This window comes from Durio zibethinus, chromosome 23, assembly GCF_047325235.1.
Source record: "Durio zibethinus cultivar Kanyao isolate XHJ-2024 chromosome 23, ASM4732523v1, whole genome shotgun sequence".
Classification (NCBI taxonomy): domain Eukaryota; kingdom Viridiplantae; phylum Streptophyta; class Magnoliopsida; order Malvales; family Malvaceae; genus Durio; species Durio zibethinus.
In genome coordinates, this window is record NC_143184.1 from 6,824,501 (window position 1) to 6,849,190 (window position 24,690).

Here is a 24,690-nt window from a genome sequence, read left to right on the forward strand (position 1 = left end):
AACTTTGTTCCTCAACTTACCTCACATCTCACAAATTGTATAAATTTAATATTTTAAAATTGAACTATGGTATATATATATATATATATATGTATGTATGAGAAATTATCACATTTATTATATTAAAACTTTTAAATTTTACAAATAAAATTAACAATACAAAACAAAGAAGTAGTATTTAATATATAATTAATATAAAATTTTAATTTCACAAACGTTATTAAAAAATTGACATATATCTTATTTTTATTTTTAATTTATTTTTAATTATATATATATATATACAAGCATATGTATATTATAATAGAAATCCTTTGTTACCGCCTCCTTAGTTTAAAAAATAATAGTAACTAATTATAATATTCATGGTTAAAAAGGTAATTGACAAATTACGATGATGATCGTTTATCAGTACGGATAATTAAAACACGGAGTGAGTTGTCTAATTTTATCATTGTCATCATATTTTAGTGTTTTGTTTCAACCGTCTAATAACTAACTTGATGACATGGCACGACGAAGATTTTGATTTGGGGTTTGCATTTCTTTTTCCCAAAAAGAAAACCCGCAAAAAGGAAAACCCGCAAAAACAAAGAAAAAAAAAGTCAAAAGGTTAGGCTCTTAATTGATCATTGGTTATCTTTCCTTAGTTTGATTGTTTTTCTTCATTAATTTTATGTTTATTAATGGCATATGTTTTTATTGGTGTTTAATCTCATTAAGAAATTACTGGATTCTTAATCATGGTTCCTTTCCAACATCATTAATGTTTTGTTTTTTTCTATATGTAAGTTGACTTTTGGATTTGGATCAGGGTAAAGGGCAGTGAGAGTTTTTGAGAGCCAATAGTTAAAACTTAGAAGAATGGACTCTTTTCCTGATCTTTATCCTTTGACAAGTCTGCAGATTGGGTAAGAGCCAAATCTTTTTCAAATGAATTTGTAAATGAAATTGCTGTTTCTTATTTCTTCTCCTAATCAATTTTAGATAAATGAAGAGCTGTAATACATTTATCATCCAGCTACACATATATAGTTCTTGAAAAAGGAAAAAAAAACACAAAATTTTAAGGAAAAATCAGGTGCTTGAGTGCATACTTTGTCTGTTTTACCAGGTTTCTGACAGTTTTTACGCATTGATCAGCGTGTAATTCAAGATACCTGATTTTGGTTTTTTTTTTCTTGGCTGATGATGCCTTTATAAGAAGTGCAGCAGGATAATCCATCGATATCCTTTTTTCGATATCTCATTCAAAAGTTAAAAAGGAGTATAAAATCAATGATATAGAATCAACTGTCAGAAACTGTGTTCCTATGGAATGTATCTAGTCCTAATGCGTGTTCTTGATATCAAGTTTAGATGCAATCGATCTCAAGCTTTCATTGTTTGTGGCAGGAACATACAATCTTATCTTTCACGTGCATTTTTGTTCTTTGCTCCCATCAGTAAGAAGTTTCTTATCCTGGTAGATAATCAATCATGGAGGATGAACAAGCATTATTCAAGATCTGCCCACATAAAGGAGTTAATGAGCACCACGGTGAGTATATATTCCATATTGTCCTTTACCAGAATTTGAATTCTGGTCACCAGAACTATAAGAGTCTAAATCCGGCACTCTACCAGCAGACCAAACAGCTGTTGGCTTTTCTTTGTGACTTTTAACTACTTGTTTAGTGTTAACAATGTTTCCGTTCCTGTCTTTGTGTACAGTATAGAATTTCACCTTTTAAAAATAGCAGAACTTTACCGAGGAGTCCAAGTTTAAGAAGCAGATCACCTAGTTCTGAAAAGAGCTCGAATAAGTGGCTTCCCACTGTTACAATGGCTACTTGGAGAGAAAACTCTCCATTTTCTGCATTGAATTTGTACAAAACCTTGCATGGTTTTATTGTGTTTGATGTTGCATGGGAAGATGTTCGTGGCATCAACTATACGAACTTACTTCAGGTAATCGATCCAGGATGATGGTAAAAAGTATATTCCATGATCAACATTGAATAAATATAAAATTGGAAAATTTTTTGATAAAAAGCTATGGGATTCTCAGTTTGCCTTCTGTATATGAAGTGGATTCTGATGTCATTTTATAGAAACAAATTAGTTATACATTCATTCTAAATCCTTTTAAATTCTAATATGCTTTTGCCAACAGAAAGATGCATCTCTTGCTTTGGAAGTGAAATCTATGAGAAAATGGGAATTTAATGGCATTGCCCAGGCATTGAGCAGCATTTCTTCGTGGTTTTCAGCCACACCATCAGAAACACTAACACTACAAAGAAATCTGATAGTTCTGCAAGAAAAAGTTCATTCTCGGACTACACAGGGAATTACTATTTCTTCTAGAGAATTATTGTTTGATGATACATCTAAAGCTGAGCTATTTTCAGAAGACGCCTTCTTTGATGTTAGACAATGCTTCCTCGACACAGATGACAAATTTATTATGAATCAAGAAGTAGAGTCGTTACGTGGGACGAGTGATAAGCCTACAGAATACCAGCATACTTTTCTGCTATTCAGTTTCAATGACAGGAATCTGCCACCTAAATTAAGGCAGATAATCACCTCAGATTTAAAGCTTCTTGCTTTCCTTGAAGCAGGACTTCCTTCTTGGGTTATTTTTCTCCAATCTTATCCATTATTTTGTAAAGTTTATCGTCACTGGATGCCACCTCTGCTGAGTACCATCTTTATATTCATCTCACTTATTACTATAATTATTGGGTTTTATGATCTATATAAGAATGTGCCACTCTTGAAGTCAACCGCATCACACCTTTGTGGACCACTTTTTAAGTGGATTGAAGCTTGGGATATGATCTCAAGAATAAGATATCTTGGAACATTCTTATTCCTTCAGAATCTTGTGAAGGCTGTCAAGTGGTTTCTTATGATGGCACGAGCAATGAAATTACCAGTGTTGCTGCTGACAAGGCCCTTGATGCAGCCACTGGAAGAGATAATGACGCTGGTAATACCAGCATGGACCATTTTTGCTGGAACGGTAGAGCAGTTCTACATCACTGCTTGGATTTTGGTAGAACCCTTTTGCAGCTTGGTTTCAGACTTTGTTGAGATTTTACTTTCACCATTGGGGCTTCTCTATAAGTATGTGTGGAGTGCAGGTATACAATCTACACATGAAAAAAAAAGGTTTTAGAAGCTTTTCACATGCATACCTGTCTGCCATTTTGACCATTTCTTTTAAAGACATATAATCACCATCAGTTTCTCAGAAAATTTCCTTTTCCTTGTAGTTAGACAATGAATTAATTGTATTCACAAAATGTTTGGGAAGCCCCAATAAACATAGAAAAGTGCATATAACTACACCTCTAATTGACATTTTAAAATTTCAGGTCTAAAATCAATCAAAACCTAATCTTGACTCTTTTCGTTCCAGTCCAATTGATTTGTGCATGCTTCGAATGTGTTTGGGAGCTGCTCCTCACTTCTACTAAAGGCGGTCTTATGTTGGCAAATTATGTTGCTTCTACATTCCATGGCATCTATGCAATGCTTGAAAAAGTCCCCCTCACAAGTAGCATAAATCAAATAACATATGTTTCTCAAGTAAAGTCTGCTTCATCAGGGGTCTCATATTGGCATTCTCTTCAGAATGATCTCTACAAAGAGGTCAGCATGTCATTTTTTTTTTCCATACATACCTGTTCTGTTACCATTTTTCAAAATGCTGTCTACAGTCCACTGAAAACCAGGTTTAAATTTGTCTTGCAGGTCTTCCAATCACTTCGAAACATTATACGCGGTCTTGTTGCATTCTTAACATCCTGTAACCAGCATAGATTAAGGTATGATCCATTCATCCATGCAAACATGAAACACCACATGACTTCTTTAAGTAGTTGTTACATGAACATGATCATGGTCTTTTTGAGTTACTCATGTATAGTTGGATTTTCATTTTTCAGCATCTATAACCATCTTATAACAATTTTTCGCCACTCTCCCCGCTTAGATCCTAACACCTGTTCTTCTCATCAAGCATCGATTCATGTGGACAGCAATCATAAGGTACGTATATTACATCTTATTTGTAGTATTTATCACCAATGAATGTGATTATGAGATGAAACACAACATTCACACGTGCATGCATTGCAGGTTCTTATGAAAAAATGTGATTGTTGCCACCATAGAAAAAGTATTTAAAAATGGCAAACAACATTCTTCCTACTTTCTCACTGTCCTAGGAAAAGAAGAACGTACGACTTCATGAGCTGAGTGCTACCAAGTAATTAATCCTTTGTAAATATTCCTATTGATGATCATAAATGTGATCAATCACAAAGTTGTATAACTATTGTAAGCTTCATTTTATGCAACATATAGAAGGCGGATTTTTTGTTCTTCTGTTTGATTTCTTGCTTTTACAGCCAACTAAAGAAAAAACAAAGGCAGAATAGAAGGAAGATGGTCATTGGTCTTCATGAGATTTCAAGCAATGTTATGGAATCCGTCTCCGGCTATATTTATGAAATCAAAATTTTTTGGCTATCGAAATTTTTGTACTTTATTATATAATTTTGATAATGATTGATATAATATTGGTACTCTTTATACAATTTGACAACATTTTTTTAAGTAATTTTGATTTTAATAATCTTTAATTAATATATTTTTAGCAATTTTTGTAAGAAAATTATAATCTTTGATAAAATTTTGCTATCTTTTCATACAATTTTGATAACTTTTGATAGTAATTTGGTAATTTATGACATAATTCTTGATAATTTTTTATAAAATTTTTGTAACTTATTAATATAACTTTGATAAATTTTCATATAATTTAATAACTTATAATATACTTTTGATAATTATTAATACAATTTTTTGTACCCTTTGATAGTATTTTAGTAATTTGGATACAATTTTAATAACTTGATATAATTTTGATTAAAATTAATATAATTTTAATTTTGATAACATTGAAAACCTTTTATATAATTTTAGTAATCTGTATTAAAAATTATAATTTGATAATTTTTTTATGCTTGAAATTATCAGATTTAATAGATCACGCAACCATTAACAATAATTTGATAATTTTAATTTACTTCTCAAGCTACCAAGATTGTACCAGCCTCATCTGTTTTTATCATCCTAAAGTCGAATGGGCTTATGAAGCCCAATTCTCGATCCTAGAACACCATCTAGTCCAGCTCTAACAAGAGAAATTGTAAATGGCCGAGAGAAGAAGAAAAAGAAGGAGAAATTGTATAATTAGAAAAAACAAAAGAAGCTCTTCACCGATCAGGTAGTTTTTAACCTTTTTTTTTTGGTAAGCTCCGGGGACTGGGCGCTCACACGGCGGATTCTGTGTACCCAGTAGCATAGTTTCGGTTTGCCAAGAAAACCCAGTAATGGCCCTTCTTCAAAGACCACTTCTTATAGTAACTCATCAACTCTTGCAATGTTGGATGCTTTTGGATCGGTCAACGAAGAAGAATTCAGTGAGAAACTACTCTTAAAGCCATTGCCTGATCGCAAAGTGTTGGCCCATTTCCATTTTCAAAGCTCTCTGCCTCTCCTTCTACCTCTAATGGCCGCCACCACCACTTATGTCCCAAAACCATTTCTCCGTTGTTACTTTTTGTTTTTTTATTTTTTTAATTCTTCTTTTGGGGTCACTGAGAAATCTTTTTATTTAGAAAACATATTTTCTGGGTATTTATTTTTTTTCTTTTGTTCTGTTTTTTTTTTTTTTTTTAATGAAGTTAGAGAAGTTAGCTTAGCTAAGTCAAGTGGATTTCTTTAGTTTCTGAATCTATTTATAGTTAAGAAAGAAGGTAGAAAAGCCTAAGACTTGCAATCTTTCCTTATAATATTGAACCATTGTCTGCTTTTGCCTGGATGTTGAAATTTATATTTAAGGTTTAAGGATTAGGTCAAGTAAGGACTATGTAGTTGTCAACTTAGGTTGAGCCAATTTAAGTAGTTAGTGGACTTGCATCAAATTACCAGGCTAATCAGGATTTAAAATTTTGATTTATTAGCTTTTCTTCATGATGAAAAATTGGTGCAGTATATTTTGAGGATAAATCTAATCATTATCTTGGGAGCATTCAGCTTGGCCTTAAGTCAATTAAGGTAGTTCGTAAGGGTTCTTTTTTTTTTTCTCTTTGGAAAACCTTCTATTAGCTTATGTACTTTAATATATCATTCAACCTATCTCTGCTATTTTCTTGCTCAAGGTATTATTAAATAATTATTTTTCGCATTCATAAATATACATGAGAATGAAATGTTCTGATGAACTCATTCAACCTTTTCAATGATGTTATGTCTGACATGAGGTACAAACTTGGCTTTAAGTTTGCCTGAAAGATCTTATGCACTAATCGTGTATGTGTTGCAGTAATTTGTCTATCTCTCTTTGTGTAAGGAAAAGATAATATAGTTTTGATACTAGCTTTGTTGTAGATTTTAAGAAATTAACAATTAAGATAAATGGCTTTGTTGTAGATATTAAAAGATTAACATTTACTTTAGTTGTTTTTGTATAGGGCCACTGGCTGTCCCTTGTACCCAAAAAAAAAAAAAAGATTAACAATTAAGATAAGTCTTTGCAGTATTTGAAAACAGTGCATGAAATCATGACTATCAACATCTTTGAACAGGTTCAGAAATTTCAAGTTAAGGAAATGGAGTTGCCTTTCACACAAGGTTGTTGGAACTATGGAAGCTGGGGTGGATTTGATTCCATACCAAGCAGCAATGCAAAGCCCCCTGGAGTTGAGTTGTGGGCTGTCTTTGATGTCCCTCTACATCAGATTGATGCTTACTGGAAGAATTTAACACACTCTCTCAGGTCTTTTCTGTGCGGCAATCAACTTCCTAGAGTCTACTACAACTTCTTCTGCCCTAGAATGGAGTTTTCCACGTGCTTCAGGCAATCTGAGGTATGGTACATTGCCTTATGAAGCTGTTTGCACGGAGAGTCTAATTCCATGGCTGAAGTTGCTTCCGTGTTGGGACAAAGCCAGGATTGCTGTGTTACTGGATTGGCCATCAATTTACAAAGGTTTTTGTCATTCTCAACGGTTACATATGACCTCAACTGGATCTGGTTCTGAGTGGATGTATTCAGGCATCATATTAGAACTGACACTTACAGTTGTTCTCCAGCCTAATAGTCGAAGGGGCCTATGCTAGTGAAAATTATATTCAACTAAGCTGGTCTCTTTGTTCAATATTTGGGAAACATGTTAGTGGAAGATGTGTTCTTGCAAAGTCGAGTAATGTGTATCTTCTTCTTGACAGGGGTTTAGTGGCAGAACTAAAACATCTACAAGAAAATGAGAAGTCTGCAGAAAATGGTTTGACCTCGGAGAATTTTTGGACTAATCCCAGTTTTGAGTTGTCTGCTAACCCAGACAGGATATCTATAGAAGAAAACAGTTTTCATACGAAAAGTTCATCTGTTTTATACAAGCTCCAAGTTGAGAAATGCAGTGAATCTGAGCCATTTGATCTTGGCCTTACTTGGAAGATTCCTGTAGTTTGGTTGTGTCAACAAGCACCATTACGTGCTAGTAGGTTCTTGATGGGAAGCGGGAAGGAGAGGGGTGCCATTGCTATTTCTTTAAAATCTACACAATTGAGCGAGGGCTTCTTGGGTGCTAATTCCGATGATGAAAGGTGTGAATTGTGAGTTGATATTTGCAAGTTGTGCTTTGGTATTTTAAGGTCTATTTTCATTCTCTGCAAGTGTTTGTTGATCAAAAACCTAAGGATGTTTCAGTCATTATTGAGAAGATACATGTTTCACCTTCCTAAGACAAAGTGTCTCCTGGCGTGATGGTGGTGGTTCTGAAGCTTCCTTGCAGAGCGAACTCTGCTGCTTTAACCACAGAGTGTGATAAGATGTGCTTTTCATTATGTTTATTTAGCTATTAGTTGATCTAGTTTTGTAATTTCTATTCAATCCTCTGTTTTGATATGTCTGAATAGGGTTTTTTACACATTGATGAATACCCTCCTAATGCTAATCAAGGATTTGACATACCATCAGCTATTATAAGCTTTCCCAACTTCCATGCAAGCATGGTTTTTCTTGTATATGACTTTTTGATCAGGTCACCCTTGTTGTCAAAGTTTCAGGAATTAACCTCTTGATATTTCTGTTCCTAAACATGATCAATTTGTATTTTTCTTCTCATGTGATTTTGGCTTGATCTGTCATGCAGGAAAAGAGTCCTGTAATGTCTTACACAAAAGTATTATTGGTACCTTTGACAACTCCTGATTTTAGCATGCCTTACAATGTTATCACATTCATGGACATGGTGTTTGCATTGTATTTTGGATTATTGCTCAATGTACTACAAATGTGTGTTGCCGAGGAGGAGAGATTTCTTAAAGACAAAGATAAATTTATCTCTTGACAACGTGTTTTTTAGTTATGGTTTTACATCATAACATTAATCTCCTATATTATTATGGCAATCGCACTTTATGTGTAGTTGGTCAATACCACACGAGTCCAATTTCTCAAGTTCAATGCAAACTTTGGTAACATCTAGTAATGGGCATGTCTATCTGTCTTAGCCACATGGTCAGGTGAGCAGGTTAGGAAGTGAACCTGTAATGAAAGGTGTTAGACTTCACTTATGGCCAATCATTCTTAAAGTTGTGGTCCTTTTTAAGTTGCTTGACAACATAATAATACTAGCTTCTTATTTCTTGTTCTGATTGGGATATCTCTTTATGTTTCTGGTTGGCAATTGGGATGCTCTCTCTCTCTCTGTCCCCCCTTTTTGATTATTCTTTAACATGCTTTCAGAACTTCAATTTGTTTGGAGAATGCACGTTTGTTATATATGCTGTAGTCCCTCAGAACATGAGTAAAAGGTCTGAAGGATTGCATACATGGTAGTCTAAAAAGATTGAACTTTATTTAAAATCTGAAGTAAAAACTCAATGGTTGATGCACGGATCTTTCAGATGGGTCAAAGGGAACCCGGTTTCTTCAGCTAAAACGTCGCCGTTTCGTTAATCCTACAAAAGCCTTCTTTTAAGCTTTACTCTCCCTTTTACCAGTTCCCTCTCTCTCTCTCTCTCTCTTCAATTTTCCTTTCTCCCTAAATGATTTTACCCAGAGATCGAAAAATCAAGAACACTGGTTGGTTTTCAGATTCTGGTGCTAGCATCGTCGCACGTCGTCGTCTACCGTCGTCGGTTACCAGAAATTACCAGGTAATTATCTTTCCAGATTCGTCTTCTCCTCTGTTTCTTTATTTTCTTTCTCTCTGAAATTCCTATTTCTTTGGTCTCCAGAAGCGTAAGAATTCCTAGACCCACAACTCAGGTTTCCGGATTCCCACTGGCCTCAATCAATGCTGCTGCCGTGCGCCGTCATCAGCAACGTGGGTCACGACCACCACTACCTTCTGTTGTTGCTTAAGATTAGAATGAAGCCACTGGAAATCGCTTGTTGGCCTCTGTTTTTCACCACCAGAAAAACTCCTCCTGTCACCCTTTTTCTGGTGTTTGTCTCCTCTTTTTGGTTTCAAACAGCGCCTCCTTCTTAGGTTGAATGTGGGATTTTTCGATTGTGTTTCTAGTGGCCGAGATTTGGTTGAAGCTGGGTTTTTTCGGTTTTGCTTCTTCTGGGCTTTTTATTGGCGAGTATATATGCTCTGTGAGTGCTGGGTTGTGAATCGCGGCTGTTGATTTTGGGTATTTGATGGGATGAGGAAGCTGGGTGAATGTGGGTTTCTGTGGCTGGGTAAATATGAGTTTGATGGCTAGGTAGTAATGCAGTGTTGTTGTATGATTGCTGAAGATCAGGGACGGCTTTGTCGATGAGAGTTAATCCCGACTAATGGTGCTGGTAATGGCAAGGTGGTGATGACAACAGGGTGGCAGCTTGTGCTGATGAAATTGCTGGATATGGGTTCGGGAGTATCGTGCGCTGAATTTGATTAATATTTGTGGAGTATGGGCAGTTGGCTGGGTAATGGTGGCAATGGTAGTGTCAATGGCTGTTGTGGAGATGGTGGCTTCGAGACTATAGGGAGAGCGTGATGAAATCGCTGCTGGATATGGCTGAGAACCATTTCGCTCACTGCTCTCGCTTTTTCGATATTGTTCCCCCCTCTGTGTGATCACTGGTAGTTTATATAGGGCTAGGTACTAGGCTAAACGAGGGTTTTGAAAATCAAATTCCCTCTCATCCAATCTGTTTATCCCCGTTCAAAAACCAAATCTTTGATCTTGTTTTTAAAAATTAAACTCTTAATCCTAGAGTTTTACCAGGATTGAAATTCTACTTTTATTTATTTATTATATTTTTAAATATATTAAGTTTATCCGAAAAGTGGGTGTCTACATTGATAGTATACAAGTTTTCAGTGTACAATATGAGCAAAATGAAAGAATAATGAACCTCCTAATTAGTGAAAAAGCAAAAAGATGTTCTTCCACAATCCCATGACTCAAGTTTTTATGTAATTACAATCTAAGCTTATTACAACTCTGTTTCCACCGCCAAAAAAAAAAAAAAAACATGAATTTATATCTTTAAAACATACAAGAAAGTTGGCATTTGGTGGTTGGCTTGGGAAGGAAAATACAAGTTCAACTGGAATGACAACCAGAGCTGATCCTCTTGCAAGATGCAGCAACAGTCACTTCATCTTCCCTCATCCTCTTCATATTGCAACTCAAATAACTGCATTTAGATGGTGTGCTCGAAACGGTGCTGGAATCACTGTTCCCTCTTCCTTGAAAATCTGTAATAGGAACCACAAAAATGCTTTATTTGAACTGGCAAATGAAGATGAAACAAACTATGATCTGAAATGATCAAAATCATTCAGTGGTAAAAGATCTGATGATTGTTAGATGGTAAATGGTTTTGAACAAACCTAATTTAGTCTCATTAATCTTTAATTTCTTGAGTAAGCTGACATCGTCCATCAAACTCTTTCTCTTGAAGCCAAGGCTAATATTCAGCTCGGAATATGGACGACCTCCATCACCGGATCCTGGATGCCAAGGCTCAATCTCGGTTAAGGGTGAACAAGCTGCTTTCATAATTATGCAGAGAAAGGTAACTGAAATCAAGCCCGAGTCAGCTTGATCCATGATCTGTATTTTACCTGAGCTGCTATCCTTTATCTTTTTATTCTTGAGCGAGTAGATTTCTTCAAGCTGTAGCTTTGCAGTAATTCCAAAATCCTTTACTCCGGGCTTTCCAGCTGCATGTTGATTCCCATTCACAGCATCTTGAGGTTCATGTGCTCCTGAGAAATCAAAACACTCTCCTTCAGAAAAGCATCGAAGTTACCCCAAAAAATTGAACTTTTTTTTTCTTTTTACTAAAATCCTCAAAAACTTTATCATATCCCCACTCTTGCTCACAATTATTGATCAACTACTCATGCCGAAACAGTCTTCTTCTATCCTAAAGCTAAAGGCCATAAACACAAATTCTCATCCAATGTTTCAATGATCATAGTCATTAGTCAACCACAAATTCTTGAAAGTTTTCCAATTTTTTGTAGACACTAATTATATTATTCAAAGAAAACCAAGAATTATAAGAGAACTATTAATAACGATTCCAGAAAACCAAACAGATATCACAGAACACGACCGTCTTCAAGACTTCAACCAAAAACCCAAAAAAAGAAACAAACTGGAAACTTTATAGTAATACTTACTCTTAGTCCCAACTTTGCAAAGCTTGCCATCAACAATGAGAGCGCCCTTTTCGTCAGTCCCAGTGGACAAGCCTTTAGAAGAGAAGAAAGAAAGCAGCGACCTCCACGTAACAGAAGAAGAGACAAGATCCACCCCTCTGCTTATAAAATGCCCATTAAGCTTAACCGTTGATGGGTCTAGCCCGAATGCTCGAGCTATCGATCCAAGGTCCAGTTTTTGGCCATCCCATGCCACGAATCGAACTAGCTTCGACATTGATGGACAGAAAAGCTTGATTGTTCTTGGTTTGCCATCACCTGACATCGATTTCACTCTCTCTTTTCAGCGCTTCTTTCTTTTAGCTCTGGAAGCTTTGTTGTCTGAAATGGGTAGAGTTTTTTCCTTTCTTTTTGTATTTGATCATCATCCACTAGTTTGCTGCCAACTTCCAACGGCTTCTGGAAGTGTCTAAAAATTTTGATTTTGATTTTTGGACTTTGGATCCGTTTATTTGGATTGAGCTTAACCGCTTAAGGTTTGGCATGGCCCAGTTTACTTACTTACCTTATAGAAGTCTACTGGATCAAGAAAAAGGAAGGGACTAAAACTTTAGGTGAAGGTCTTGAAAGTTCTTTGCGTGTAAGCCAATGCCACGGCGCCCCAAAGGTATATATAAGGAGAGGGAATCAAACTGTTACCAAAGAAGAAAGCAAGAAACAAAGGGAATGATCCAAACCCGACGTTGCCAGGGCTTTCCAATGCTTGGAATATGTATGCAATCCTATTGACAAACTAATCTCAACATTTTTCAGTGGTTAAATTGTTGGGTTTTCTTTCAAGAATCCCTTTTGTCATTTAAACTTCATTTCTTTTCATCTTCCCCTTGCCCCAAATCACAATCCTAGTCTTTCTTGGATCCTGTCTCCAATGCATCCCCAAAAAGGTATATCTCATTCATGCATGTTTTCTATTCTTATATAACTCTGTGTTAATTTAATACTATATAGTTTGGAATTCATAATTTACTACTTTTGTAATTATACAGCAGAAATTCCTGTTATGGAAGTAAAAATGAAATTGCTTGGAGAACTTGAATCACAGGGATTCCCACGGGCCCGAGCAGTTTGGGCACTTTATCAGTCAGGTGAGGTTTTGTATACAAAATGTGATGCATTTACAATATTTGTTCAAAAAATATGTATTTTACTTTCTCTTATAATTTATTTTCAAGGTGGAAGATAATGTTTGTCTGGTTTTTTCTTCTAGAGCTCTTTTGAACTACAAATATATTTTATTAACATGAATTCTTCCGAGCTGCGCAGGTAATACTACCGTTGAGGCTGCTGTAAATTGGCTCGTTGATCATGAGAATGATGCAGAGATTGACCAGATGCCCTTGGTATGGCTTTTCACTTCTTTGATCTCGTTTCCTTCATAACATTTTATTGGACTTTTCATAGCAGCATCCCTTTATTCAGGTTTTCTATTTTAATCTTATAAAATGCAGTTGTGTTTACGCTCATTTAAAAAAAAAGTGATGAAGTCATGTTCATGCACATAGACAATGAGGCAGGACAAACTGAGGAAAAAATTAGACTATTGAAGAATGAAACTGGCCCGCTTTGAATGTGCAAAAAATTGCTAAAAACTATATACTGCTTTGTGGTCTATGCATTAGGGAAAGATATCTGGTTCCCATCCAAATCAGGCCCCTCTTTTCACACCATAAATCAACTATTTAGTTTATTTCACTTTTCTCTATTTTCTCATCGCCATGTTTTTATGTTCTAGGTTCCAGATATATTGTTGCAATTTTTACTAGTATATTTTAGCTTCGCTTTCGTAGGCCTAGTTGCTATATTTCACGAAAGAAGGATCTAATTAGGTCTAAATATTGATATCTTTTGCATGGAAAGGTTTGAAAATCTTTGGCTGTTTGGTTTTTGCATCCTTTGTATCAAGATTTTCTTCCCTTTGTTCAATTAAATCCAGGTGGCAATAAACATGGATATTGAATCCCCTCAGGCATCTGATATCACAGAAGCAATAAAAACTAAAGAACAGGAACTGAGGTTTGACTTCAACAATCCCTTTGCAATGGAAGCTCATACTTACACCCTCTTCATGACAGTTAAACTTTTCTATTTGATTGCCTTCCCTCAGTGTCTAAAACTGCCCTTTTATGTTTGATGCTTTATTTTATCTCAATGTTGACTTTGTTAAGGCTCATACTACCCTTTTCAACCTGTTCCTTTTCATGCTCATTAAGCTGCTCACTCTTAGGGATCGAGTTCGCATAAACAAACGGGAAGAAGAAAAGAAACGTGAAAGAGAAAGGGAGAAGGTACTGTGTAATTATTCATTTTGTTGGTTTTGCCGTTGCATGCATCTGGGTATTTTAGTTAGCCTAATCTATCTGACACACTTTTTGCAGGAAAGGATTCGAGCAGGTAAAGAACTCCTTGAAGCAAAGAGAATTTTGGAGGAAAATGAGCGACAACGGTTTGTTTTAATACTCCATATATAAGCTCTTTCTAGACAGAATTTTTATACCTTACATGTCCTCTACTTTCTTAAAACAATAACATAATTCACTTCTGGATGTATAATCTATCAGGCTTTTAGCCTGTCGAAAAGCAGAGGAGGAGGAAGAGAAAAGGGCAAGGGAGAAAGTGCTTCAGAAATTAGAATTGGATAAGGTCTGTACTAATTCTTACCATGTTCTGGCCAAAAGAGTGGAAAAAGAATTCTTGCTATGTTATTTTGGGTCTCAATATGTTCTTGAAACTGCATGTCATTCAAATGGTTCTTTTATCTTCACAGTTAGAAAGAAAGCGAGCACTTGGATTGCCACTTACAAGCCAAGCCGTGAAACTATCTGCACCTATTATGCAAGATAAAAAGGTGAATATATCTTTCAAATAGTATCTCTAAACACAAGGAAAACTTTTTTTTATGGAGAATTTAAGAGACCTTATTGGGTTTGATCCTGTTAAAGTTGCAGAATTCATTGCCTGTTAAGTCTGTTAAAAAGGCTGACCGCATGAGAGAATGTCTAAGGTCTCTGAAGCACACCTATAGGGTAAGCAATTTCTTAACTCATTGTTTTCATAGCCAATCGTACAGAACACTTGATAGCCTATATATGTTAGAATTGGCTCCATGTGCTTGAAAATGTAATTCTGGAAAACAGATTATATCACTGAATTTCTTAAATTACTGATAATCCTTCTAGACTACGATGGTCACAATGAGAATGCTTAGAAACCTTCAATGGGGTGAATTGTCTTTATCCACAGCTGCTTAAAAGTGTCACTGCTTGGTTTGAAAGCAATTTCTAAGTCATTTTCTTATTAACTCACAGAACTTTAATCTTGAAAATATCCAGTATGCTTATTGCAACTATACATTTTTCTTTACGAGGCAAAATAGGTGAAGGGAAGGGATTGCAGGTGTTGATATTTGAACCCTAAACCCAGTGGATGTCACAGGCTGCATGAAATAACTGAGCTAAGCTCTGGTTCCAAATATACATATTTTAAGCTCAAAATTTTACTTCCAGAGACTGCCGGAATTCATATTTCCATTTTTATATTTTGCAGGCTTAAACTACATTGTCCTTTTTATGCACTCTGTCTAGCATATTTTCCTTGAAGCAACATGATTCTCTTGTTACCTTTATTCCAGGATGATAATGCCAGAGTCAAAAGGGCATACCAGACCCTGTTGATTTATGTAGGAAATGTTGCAAGGAGTCCCGATGAGGAAAAGTACAGGAAGATTCGACTTAGTAACCCAAAATTCCAGGTAAGCTGCCTTTTTAATCGGTGCCATTATCTGATTGAAGTATGCAGAGACTTTACTTTCTCTATGTATGTATCAGTGTTTTTTCATTTTTCTTTTCTTCTGATCAGGAAAGGGTTGGGAACCTGAAAGGAGGGATTGAGTTTCTTGAGCTCTGTGGGTTTGAGAGAAGTGAAGGGAACGACTTCTTGGTTTTTCCTCGTGACAAGGTTGATATAGAATTGCTCAACTCAGCTGATTCTCTGTTAAAATCTGCAATTACAAATCCCTTCTTCGGTCTTCTGGAACATGTGAGAGAAGATTAGCGTTTGTAATAACAGGTCTAATGACAGTAGTTGGATGTAAATGCCGAAAGGGGTGACCATTAATGATTAAATATATTGGAAATGTATAGCCAAAAGTGATTGATGTATTTTTTTTAAAATTAAGTAAATAATAAATAAAAATTCAATATTTTATTAATACTATTAACATTATTGACTTTATTTTGATATAGAGACGTTTAATAATAATAAAAAAAGCCAATTAATCATTTGAGTTTGCAATCGATAGCAACGTGTCACCTGGACAAAACGAACTTACTAAGAAATTCGGGCTAATAGGCATCCAAAGGGATTACACGCCTTTTTTTTTTTTTTTTTTTCTGGCAAAACGGCGCGTTTTGCTTCTACAAAGTCGGTGGTGCTAAGGAATATAAAATGCCCAAACACAGCCTTCGCTGCAAGCTCACGGCATTCCCAAATTCGAAAACCAAAAAGTTGGAAAGAAAAAAAAAAAAAAAACCCAAAATTGCTTTCGCCAATCTGCAAATTGGAGGGAGCGACAAACACGCTTTTTCGAACAAAAATCTTCAAGTAGAAATAAATGTATTTTTTTATGCAAATCATTTACATTTTTTTCTTTCCCATACTATCTAGAATTTTAATTTTAAAATCCTTTTGAAAACCAATTTTTCTTCGTCATCGGCTCTCTTTCTGGTGATTTATAAAGATTAGGGTTAGAATTAGGGTTTTTGATTAGCGGATAGAGATGTATGCTGATCGAGTGGAGGTTGCTGGACAAAGGTCGGTAAAGGAGAGACTCAATGGCAACTCCTCAGACAACGCAATTCGGCGGCGTCAAATCACTGGCAAGAGGTTTGGTTTTCTTTGTCTTTATTTTCTGTTTGTTTCTACGGAGGGTAATTGAAAAAAACTGGGTTTATTTGCATTAATAGGAATTTTCCTTTTCTCTTATTACTTTATTGTAATGTATTAACTGTTTTCGATAGTGGTTGGCCAAAAAAAAGGAACTGTTTCCCCTGATGTTGATATCTTTGGACGAGGAATCAATTTTTCTGTTGGCTTTGCATTGAATATTTGAGCTTAATTTGCTGTGAAGATTTTGAGATAGAGTTCATGAGTGCATTGAAGTTAAAGACCATTTGAATAAAAAAAATGGTTCTTATTCAAATTCACTAAATTCAGGAGATAGATTTGCCTTTTCTGGTTCCTTAATGGGTAAAATCTAGTTTGATGTATAGAAAGAAGGGAAGGATTGGGGGTAGATGTCATGGGTAATAGTGAACTGGGAAGGGGCTTTTGAAATTTTAGTTTCCAAAGTTTGTCGGTTGCACTGCACATTATGAGTTATTGTTTTTAGCATGGAGTGTTTAGTTTTTTCCATTTGGTGCTCAATAGGCACTCTACTCATCTCCCCCAGGGGCAAAAAAAAAAAAAGGGAGAGAGCAAGCCAGTTTACTGACGTGGTTTTTATCTCTGCAATTTTCTTATGTGTGCTTATTGCTTATGAACTTAGGCATTTGTGGTAGCGATGTTGGTAAAATATATATATTTTTCAAGTATTGGTGATAGATTTTTCAGCTGATATTACTTGACATCTGTTGAAATTGGCTTATGTATCCTAATTTCCACCCAAAAGAAAGAAGTTGATTTTGGTTTATTAGCAATTTGTGCCTTAATGCTCCTAATCTGTGAACATCCTCCATGCCATATCTTTTGCAGGCAGAGGCAAGATGACAAGTGGGAACATGATCTCTACCAAGAGGATGTACCTCAAGTTTCAAGTATGGATTGCCTGACACTATCACATGCAACTAAAATATTGTTGCTATAGTTGGATGCAACTAAATTTTCTCTTTTTGGTTTTGACCGTGTGTTAATGGCTTGTGAAGATCGTGAAGTTGATGCCCGAGATCTTCGTTTGAAGCTCCAAAGGAAAAGTCTCCAACAAGTGTCCCAAGGTGGAAGGGGAACTCTCTCTGGTGTGCATGATCTTCGTGAAAAATTGTCTGGAACAATGAATATGCAGCCGATAAATGCTGATCCACCAAAACCAAAACTGGAAGTTGCCAAACCAGCCAGGAAAAGTGTAGCAGTCGAAACTCCTGAACCAGAGCCGAAAAGGGCTGCCATTGCAGCAGCAAGGAAGAAGGCTCTGCAAAAGGCATAGAACTTCTGCTTTTTTTTCTTATTATTATATTCTTATCTTACCATTTTGAGCTGTTAGAGACACCCACTCCCTGGCTTTCCCCTCTCTGGTTTTCTCCGTCTTCGCTAAGTTAACCCAAGACAAGGGAATGGCTAGCATTTTTGTTTGCATTATATCATAATATGTGACATGTCATTTTAATACCTTGACATTCAATTTTTGTTACTGTTTTATGTTTATTGTTTTTGTTAATTGGAAAAGCATGACATTAGAAGCAAAGCTTTGTTTTATCTTCTCTGTTTCCTCCTGTTAGAGGTGGGTGGGTTTCAAAAACCTGCTATGTATGGCATGCACATTGCTAGGACTTGTTTACATTGTTTGCAGTGCCTTATGAAGTGAACTTAGTAAAATTGACCTGCATATATTAGCTGCTTAAGCTGCAACTCAAGAGCCATCACCCCATCATAGTTTCTTGCCAATATGCGTTTTTATAGTTATTTTTTTAGTGTCTAAGTGATTAGTTTCTTATGCAGGCTGATGCGTCAGTGGAAGGTTTTCTCCTGTCTTTGGGTCTTGAAAAATATGCAATTACTTTTCAAGCAGAGGAAGTATGTTGTAAATTTTCCCCCTTGTTTTAAATCATTACGTGAATTAGAAAATTTTCTGCTTCCACCATAAGACGTAAACCTCCTTCTGCAGGTTGATATGACAGCTCTTGTACACATGACTGATGGGGATCTGAAAGCATTAGGCATACCAATGGTAACTTCAAACAAACGCTCACATGGATGCATAGTTTTTGATTTGAGTTTGCCATAAGTTGTATTTGATGCTCGTCTTGGTTGATGAGGGATTTGAAATAGGGATGAATCCTATAATCTGGGTTCAGAACCAAGAAATAATGTTACTTTTTCCCCTTTGTTTTCTCCAGTTTTCCAATTTGATGTGCACCAAATGTTTGTCTCTTTTAAAAGGTCAAAGCATACGTTCTTAACGTATGAAAATGTCCTTTTTCTTTTTAGCTAGGAAATGCCTTTTTTTAAAGATCCCTATTTTTTGCTTGCTTTTCTTCTTATGGCATACTCATTTGAGATTATTATTGGAATTATTAGTTCAATTGCATTTAAATGCTCGTTTCTTCAAAAAATTTGGAATTTCTGGCATTTACAGATGGTAAGTCATCAAGGTAGTCTTAGAAAATCCTTAATTTGTGTCAAGGTAATTTGAAAATATATGTACCTTACTTCCACCTTTGGTCCAACATAAAATATCTGCCTTCATTTATAGGCTTTAAAGCATTTCCTTCACTAAGCAACCCTTGCTGTTTTTCTTTTTCTTTTTCTGTTATATGCATGTATCACAAATAGTCTATTTTCCCCATTTCCTACTTATTTTCTCTTCCTGCACTTTGTTCTTGCTTTACTTCCAGGGTCCAAGAAAGAAGATAATTCTTGCATTGGAATCTAGAGGCTGACATTCAGAGTTTTGGAAAGTGGTTGTTACCAGTCGGATCTCAAGATGTATTATTGACTATCCCTACAAGATTGCAGGGCTGTGTTTCGGCTGATAAGACCCTGCATGTAGCAATCCTTTTTTGCGCTTTTTTTTCTTGTTCAGCTCTATTGACATAATGTGGCTTCATGAGCTTGTTATTGAAATGGAAGGATGGAGTATTGTTAGATTGCAATTTGGTAGGCGTTCCTTTTTTCCCCTTTAGTTGCTTGGATTAGAAACTGTAAACTAATGTATGTTCCACATGGTCTTAATATTTTTGGATGCTTTCTGAAGTCCAAATGAAGTGTAAAGGGAGATTTTGAGCTGAAATCATGTGTTATGCGTGCCCTCTTCACTTTTTTTTTTTTGGGGGGGGGGGGGGTGGGGAGAGCAACGGTGTTATGAACCAAGCGAATATACAGTTTCTATTTTTTTTTTTACCCCTAGATGGGAAGATAAAGTTGTAACTTCTGCTTTTGCTATTAAGGCGTGTGTTAGCTTGATGGACTTGGAACTGGGATAGGAAATGAAGAAAGTACCTGGCTATGGTGTACTGCATGTGAATGGGAAGCTCCATGCTTTCCTTAAAGGAGTTAAAAGCCACCATGAATATGAATCTATAGCATCTGCATTGGATAAATTGAACCTTGAGATGAGATTGCACGATCAAAGTGAAGGTCTTCTTCCTGTTGCTTTTGGCCTCTGAAATTCAGGGTTAGCATCCAGGCTGCTGATCATGAGAAACCTTAAGATGGGTGAGAATAACCATTTTAACCAAGTTTTATCACAAAGGCTGTAGACAGGATTGTTTCGGGGTCTATGAAGCAGATCCTTCAATACCAACTGTAAAAATGCCTTTATCTGGCAACTCCCATGATGCAGTGAAGAGCGTCAGCATGTGTTTTCCTTGTAATAAATTATGTTCCTCTTCTTCCATTTAAAGTACATGCAAGTACTCCATCCTATCCCAATTTAACAGGAAGGATAGGCAAGCCTCTTTTTACATCATTTTTTTATATTTCAGAAACACTATAGCATGTGTTTAGAGTAACTGATTAGATGAGTAACGCTAATTTGGTGGCTATAGCATGGTTGATGGAGGATTCTGAGGCTAGAACAATTTGCTCCAATGAGCCATACTAACAAGGATTGCCTTGGCAAATGCTATCCTGGTTGTGATGCTAATTGTACGTGCAATTTTGGCTCAGTGAGGTGCGGACACTTTCAACAAAAGGTCACTGCAGAATAAGTCTTTGGAACCAAGGAGTGACGACCTCAAAAGAACTCCTCAGCACCAAATTGCCACTGAACTTGTCATATGCTTAGTAGTTGACATAATAGTAATAATAATAATATTGATGATTGTTCCTTCGGTGGCTTTTCTTTGTTGGCATGTTGTATTCTGACAAGTCACTGCATGGTTTCTGATGTAATTATGTTCCTCTGATTTCAGAAGGTGGAGAAAAAAAAAAAAAAGACAAAAAATTTTCTAGATTCAAGAGATAGACCCTGATTCTGAAGATTTTCAAGAGTGCACAGGCAAAGCCACAGACCCCTTTTACCTCCTTGAGAAAGAAACACCAATCGGTACCCGAAACACAAATTTCTTCAGTCCTTCAAAATTTCCTCAACTCTTGTATCCTAGACCCTGATTCTGAAGATTTTGGTTATCTTCTAATAAGCGATCGTACTCAAGTAGTAAATCTGCAGACTGTTTCTGGAGGGAAGCAACATGTGTTTCAGCAGTGTCAATCTTTTTGTCTTTCTCTTCAGATTCTAACTTTAGCTTCTTCAAATTCTCTGATAGAGTAGAAATTTCTTCTTTCAGTAGCTTTATCTCCCTGGAAGCTTTGTCATCCTTCTCTTTAAGCTGCATTCTCTCTTTCTGAAGGCGTTGGACTTCTTCTTTTGAAGATCTCACACTACTCCTCAACCCAATAAGTTTTCTAAGATAACGATGCATACGCTCAATTATGAATCCAAGAAATAGGGTAAAACCTACAGCATCAAGTTCAGACAGTCAAACAAACATGCATGATACCACTAAAACATGGGCTACGATAGAATAATAATAATAATAATAACAATAATTCACTCAATGGCTGAGCAATTCTCTTCACGTTCAGATCAGAGATAACATAGAACAAAAATTCATAGTTGGTCACGGATAAGATTCAACTTTTCAAATCCTCAATTTTTTGTCACTCAACTTACTTGCACTGAAATATGTACCATACCGTAAATTGGTAATGAGTAATAACTGAAGAGAAGCACAAATTGTATAACAGTAACACCCAGAAGCTATGAAGGGTGATTCACTAACAGATCTTCATATTTCCAAATTCTGGACAAGTCAAAACGATGCACCCTGCATCATTTGAACACTCAGACCAAAGCTAACGGAGTGTAAAAGAAACGAGAAACAAGGTATCATCAGAGACCTCAAAACAATGTACATATTTGGATTGGTTAGTGAGAGTCAATATATAGACAGCCTTTTTACTGAACCATGAAACTGAATAGAGATTTTATCCAAAAAATAATTGAATAGAGATTCAGAAGAACCAGATGCCAGACACCTTTAGCTTAAGATTCTATTCCATTCCTAGACCTCCTATTGGCAGGTGTAGTAGTGCTATTCTTGCCCTAGATTTCGCTCCCATAAAAATTAAAAAGGTTATGGCTTCTAAAAGTAAAAGAGTGGCTTTTCGTATAGAGATTTGGCCACAAACAATTTAATAAAACACAATTCATCTTATCATCGACTTCACACTGAATAACTTATCAGTTCTATGCACAAGTGAATGATACACAAGAATCTGTTTGTTAACCATATGTAGCATATATAGCATATGTTTGTTTAGCATATGTAGCATATGTTTGCAATTTATGCCAAGATTGGCTGAAATCTTTAGTGTCCATGACACATTTATGTTTTTTAGTCTTGATTACTTCCTATTTAAGCAAACTCGGTACCCATCTTATGAAAGATAAACAAGAATATGTTTGTTTACCATGTGTAGCATACAACCTTGTCATGCTAACAGAGGACCACTTGCTAATCAATACAACATGAAATTCCCATCTTGGCCGCATATAATTGATATGACACGCCCTTCTGATATTGAGAGAAAAGTCATCTACTTTTCAACCCAAAAAAATGAGTTAAATTTGAGAAAACTCTTTCAAATCCTTGATAGCAAACATCTTGAACTAAGCGCATTGCAAGGTAACAAGCCTTATGAACAAGAACAAGCGACAAAATATAAGAATGAAAGAGGACAAGGCAATGGCCTGATGGTAGCCACACCAAACCTCCAAAAGAAGGCCTTTAGTTGAAATTCTCATCTCTAACTATTGAACACAAAAATCTATTTCATTTGCCAAAATGCCTCAATCATGCAAAGAGACCCTTTTTTAGCACAAACTTCAAAAAGCTATATACCTTAACACTTGAAGACCATATGAGCATCAATATCCAAAATATTTTACCATCGGTTAGTAATCATGCATTGACATCCTTAGTAGGCTGCTTAGTAGAAAATTTATCTAAAATTATTATCACATTAATATAGTCATGGTGCCTGGCTGGAGAAAATAGTTAAGGATGCAGCAAACTTATATAAACTCGTAACATGAAACCGCAGTTGAAAATATCCCCATAAAATGTTGAGTTAAGACTACCAACTCTTCTCGAAGTGCCATTGACAAATATCACATTAAAAGATTGCCTATGAGAAGCTAATACTATATCTTAGCACCAGAAAGAAAATGTGAATAAATTTTGTTAGACCAATTTAAAACTTGAGAAATTCATACAATACATAACTGAGTTTTTTTTTTTTTTTTTTGCCATCAACTAACTGAAAGTGGTTTATATTTAAAAATTAAAAGCACAATCTTAAAACCAAAAGTACCCAACAAAACCCATTTTCTCTGTACCGGAGCTACTAGAACTATTAGTCACATAGAACTTTCCATCCCTCTATGACAATGCTGATACCAAGCAAAATTGTAGAGTTTACACAAGGCAGTAATTTAAACTTAGAAGAAACTGTAACATATAGATGCACAAACCAAATGACCCATAAAAAGGAGTCATATTCATACCTATGAGTGAAGCCTCAAGCAAGTGGGTTCTCCAGAGAACCTGATCCATGGGAGACATGGTACCAAGCTTTGCACCCTTGTTCTGGATCTTGACAATGCTCATGAGACTTGATAAAAGAATCACAGACATGGTACCAGCAATGGTTTTCATAGTAGCCGGACCTTTCCCTATCTTCAACTGATCTAAACTCTTTATGGCGAGCTCTCTCAGAGGCCCAATCTTTACCAATAGAAGGAATGCCACAACGCCCTCAGCAAAGAGAACCAAAAACAATAACTGAATCATCCTAGCTCCCAACTCTTAAAAAGACTTAATTTTGACTCAGTGGCTAACAATTTTCATCAGATAAAAGGGAAAAAATGAAAAATTCAGCAATAAACTACCCAGAATGTTTTTGATTGCTGGCCCTTAGTTTTTTTTTCCAAAAAAACCCACTTCAGTGAAGTGGGATTTAACTTTGGAATATGAGGGTTTAAGGCTAAAGATTGTACATTGTACATTTAGCCCAAATAGAAAGCAAGAAGCTCTTTTGAAGAAACTTATTACTACTACGTTTTTCTTTTCACGAGTTGAGTTAACTAATCTAAGGTTGAAAGCTTGGTGATAAGTGGTGTGTGATCTGCTGATGAGCTCCCTTTTTTGGCCAAAAAAAACGATTAACAAAAAGGGGATTAAAATGGGCACTAATCAAAAGTTAGAAACTTAAAAACCGGATGTACAAAAAAGCAATTAGCAGACATGAAAAGAAGACATTTGTTTAGGCTAAGCAGAAATTATGGTAAGGCAGTGTTTGGTTTTGGGAATGATTATTGCGTTTGTCTTGTAAGAACGTGAACGGAAGATTGGAAGAAACTGTTGCTGTACTCTTCTGTTCTACACTACATACAGTATGGATAATATGTGCAGACTGGCTATTTGTACTTTGACAGCAGGGCTTTTTAGGAAGGGGACTTATATTTGCACTTCACAAATGCTCTTGGTACTTTTTTTTTTTCTAATTATTTTAAAATAAATTTATTTAATTACATTTTCTTAAATTAGCTTTCAGCTCCTTCCACTTGTAAAAGTTTTAGAAATCTTAAAAATTTTCAGACTTACAAAATCTAACTTTTAAAAGATTTTTGTTAAGAACATTATTTAAAGCTGGATTTGGATATCACTAAAACATCGTTTCA

General features: G+C 35.7%; 6 protein-coding genes and 1 pseudogene across 17 annotated transcripts; 5 read left to right on the forward strand and 2 right to left on the reverse strand.

Moving 5' to 3' along the window:
- The first annotated feature begins 813 nt into the window (after nt 1–813).
- Nucleotides 814–4,592, forward strand: LOC111313478 (uncharacterized). 6 transcript variants are annotated; one of them, XM_022914165.2, is made up of 8 exons: nt 814–911; nt 1,396–1,540; nt 1,714–1,950; nt 2,156–3,131; nt 3,410–3,642; nt 3,745–3,818; nt 3,939–4,041; nt 4,132–4,387. In XM_022914165.2, exons 1-8 carry the CDS (start codon nt 865–867, stop codon nt 4,177–4,179), a joined length of 1,863 nt encoding a protein of 620 aa, XP_022769900.2. In that variant the 5' UTR covers nt 814–864; the 3' UTR covers nt 4,180–4,387. The 6 variants fall into 6 exon arrangements, 5 of the variants coding, with proteins under 5 accessions (XP_022769900.2, XP_089608726.1, XP_089608725.1 ...); XR_002693007.2 differs by lacking the exon at nt 814–911 and adding an exon at nt 4,404–4,592 and having other exon boundaries at nt 942–1,540; nt 4,132–4,261; XM_089752600.1 differs by lacking the exons at nt 814–911; nt 4,132–4,387 and adding an exon at nt 4,404–4,592 and having other exon boundaries at nt 935–1,540; nt 3,986–4,041.
- Nucleotides 4,593–5,197: 605 nt separating this feature from the next.
- LOC111314407 (uncharacterized) lies at nt 5,198–8,032 on the forward strand (annotated as a pseudogene). The gene is made up of 2 exons (XR_016332834.1): nt 5,198–5,480; nt 6,648–8,032. The product of XR_016332834.1 is annotated as an uncharacterized LOC111314407 (transcript).
- Nucleotides 8,033–10,401: 2,369 nt separating this feature from the next.
- LOC111314409 (amino acid-ligase) lies at nt 10,402–12,127 on the reverse strand. Of its 2 annotated transcripts, XM_022915749.2 has the most exons (4): nt 11,697–12,127; nt 11,133–11,276; nt 10,899–11,018; nt 10,402–10,763 (listed from the first exon to the last, which is right to left on the reverse strand). In XM_022915749.2, the coding sequence occupies exons 1-4, from the start codon at nt 11,998–12,000 to the stop codon at nt 10,609–10,611; spliced, it is 723 nt and encodes a 240-aa protein (XP_022771484.2). In that variant the 5' UTR covers nt 12,001–12,127; the 3' UTR covers nt 10,402–10,608. The 2 variants fall into 2 exon arrangements, with proteins under 2 accessions (XP_022771484.2, XP_022771485.2); XM_022915750.2 differs by lacking the exon at nt 10,899–11,018.
- A 212-nt stretch (nt 12,128–12,339) lies between these two features.
- Nucleotides 12,340–15,942, forward strand: LOC111314408 (uncharacterized). 5 transcript variants are annotated; one of them, XM_089753074.1, is made up of 11 exons: nt 12,340–12,619; nt 12,722–12,820; nt 12,999–13,075; nt 13,669–13,806; nt 13,946–14,020; nt 14,111–14,178; nt 14,294–14,375; nt 14,500–14,580; nt 14,681–14,758; nt 15,364–15,483; nt 15,591–15,942. In XM_089753074.1, exons 1-11 carry the CDS (start codon nt 12,604–12,606, stop codon nt 15,783–15,785), a joined length of 1,029 nt encoding a protein of 342 aa, XP_089609200.1. In that variant the 5' UTR covers nt 12,340–12,603; the 3' UTR covers nt 15,786–15,942. The 5 variants fall into 5 exon arrangements, with proteins under 5 accessions (XP_089609200.1, XP_022771478.2, XP_022771481.2 ...); XM_022915743.2 differs by having other exon boundaries at nt 13,669–13,748; nt 13,960–14,020; nt 14,675–14,758; XM_022915746.2 differs by having other exon boundaries at nt 13,669–13,748; nt 13,960–14,020.
- A 263-nt stretch (nt 15,943–16,205) lies between these two features.
- On the forward strand, nt 16,206–19,734 carry LOC111314410 (uncharacterized). Its single transcript, XM_022915752.2, has 6 exons — nt 16,206–16,616; nt 17,484–17,545; nt 17,654–17,925; nt 18,444–18,518; nt 18,610–18,672; nt 19,340–19,734. Exons 1-6 carry the CDS (start codon nt 16,510–16,512, stop codon nt 19,382–19,384), a joined length of 624 nt encoding a protein of 207 aa, XP_022771487.1. The 5' UTR covers nt 16,206–16,509; the 3' UTR covers nt 19,385–19,734.
- Nucleotides 19,735–19,930: 196 nt separating this feature from the next.
- LOC149512161 (uncharacterized) lies at nt 19,931–20,974 on the forward strand. The gene is made up of 5 exons (XM_089752200.1): nt 19,931–20,081; nt 20,197–20,302; nt 20,506–20,616; nt 20,858–20,860; nt 20,944–20,974. The coding sequence occupies exons 1-5, from the start codon at nt 19,931–19,933 to the stop codon at nt 20,972–20,974; spliced, it is 402 nt and encodes a 133-aa protein (XP_089608326.1).
- On the reverse strand, nt 20,734–24,422 carry LOC111313480 (uncharacterized). Its single transcript, XM_022914167.2, has 2 exons — nt 23,515–24,422; nt 20,734–21,402 (listed from the first exon to the last, which is right to left on the reverse strand). The coding sequence occupies exons 1-2, from the start codon at nt 23,798–23,800 to the stop codon at nt 21,032–21,034; spliced, it is 657 nt and encodes a 218-aa protein (XP_022769902.2). The 5' UTR covers nt 23,801–24,422; the 3' UTR covers nt 20,734–21,031.
- Between the last annotated feature and the right edge of the window lie 268 nt (nt 24,423–24,690).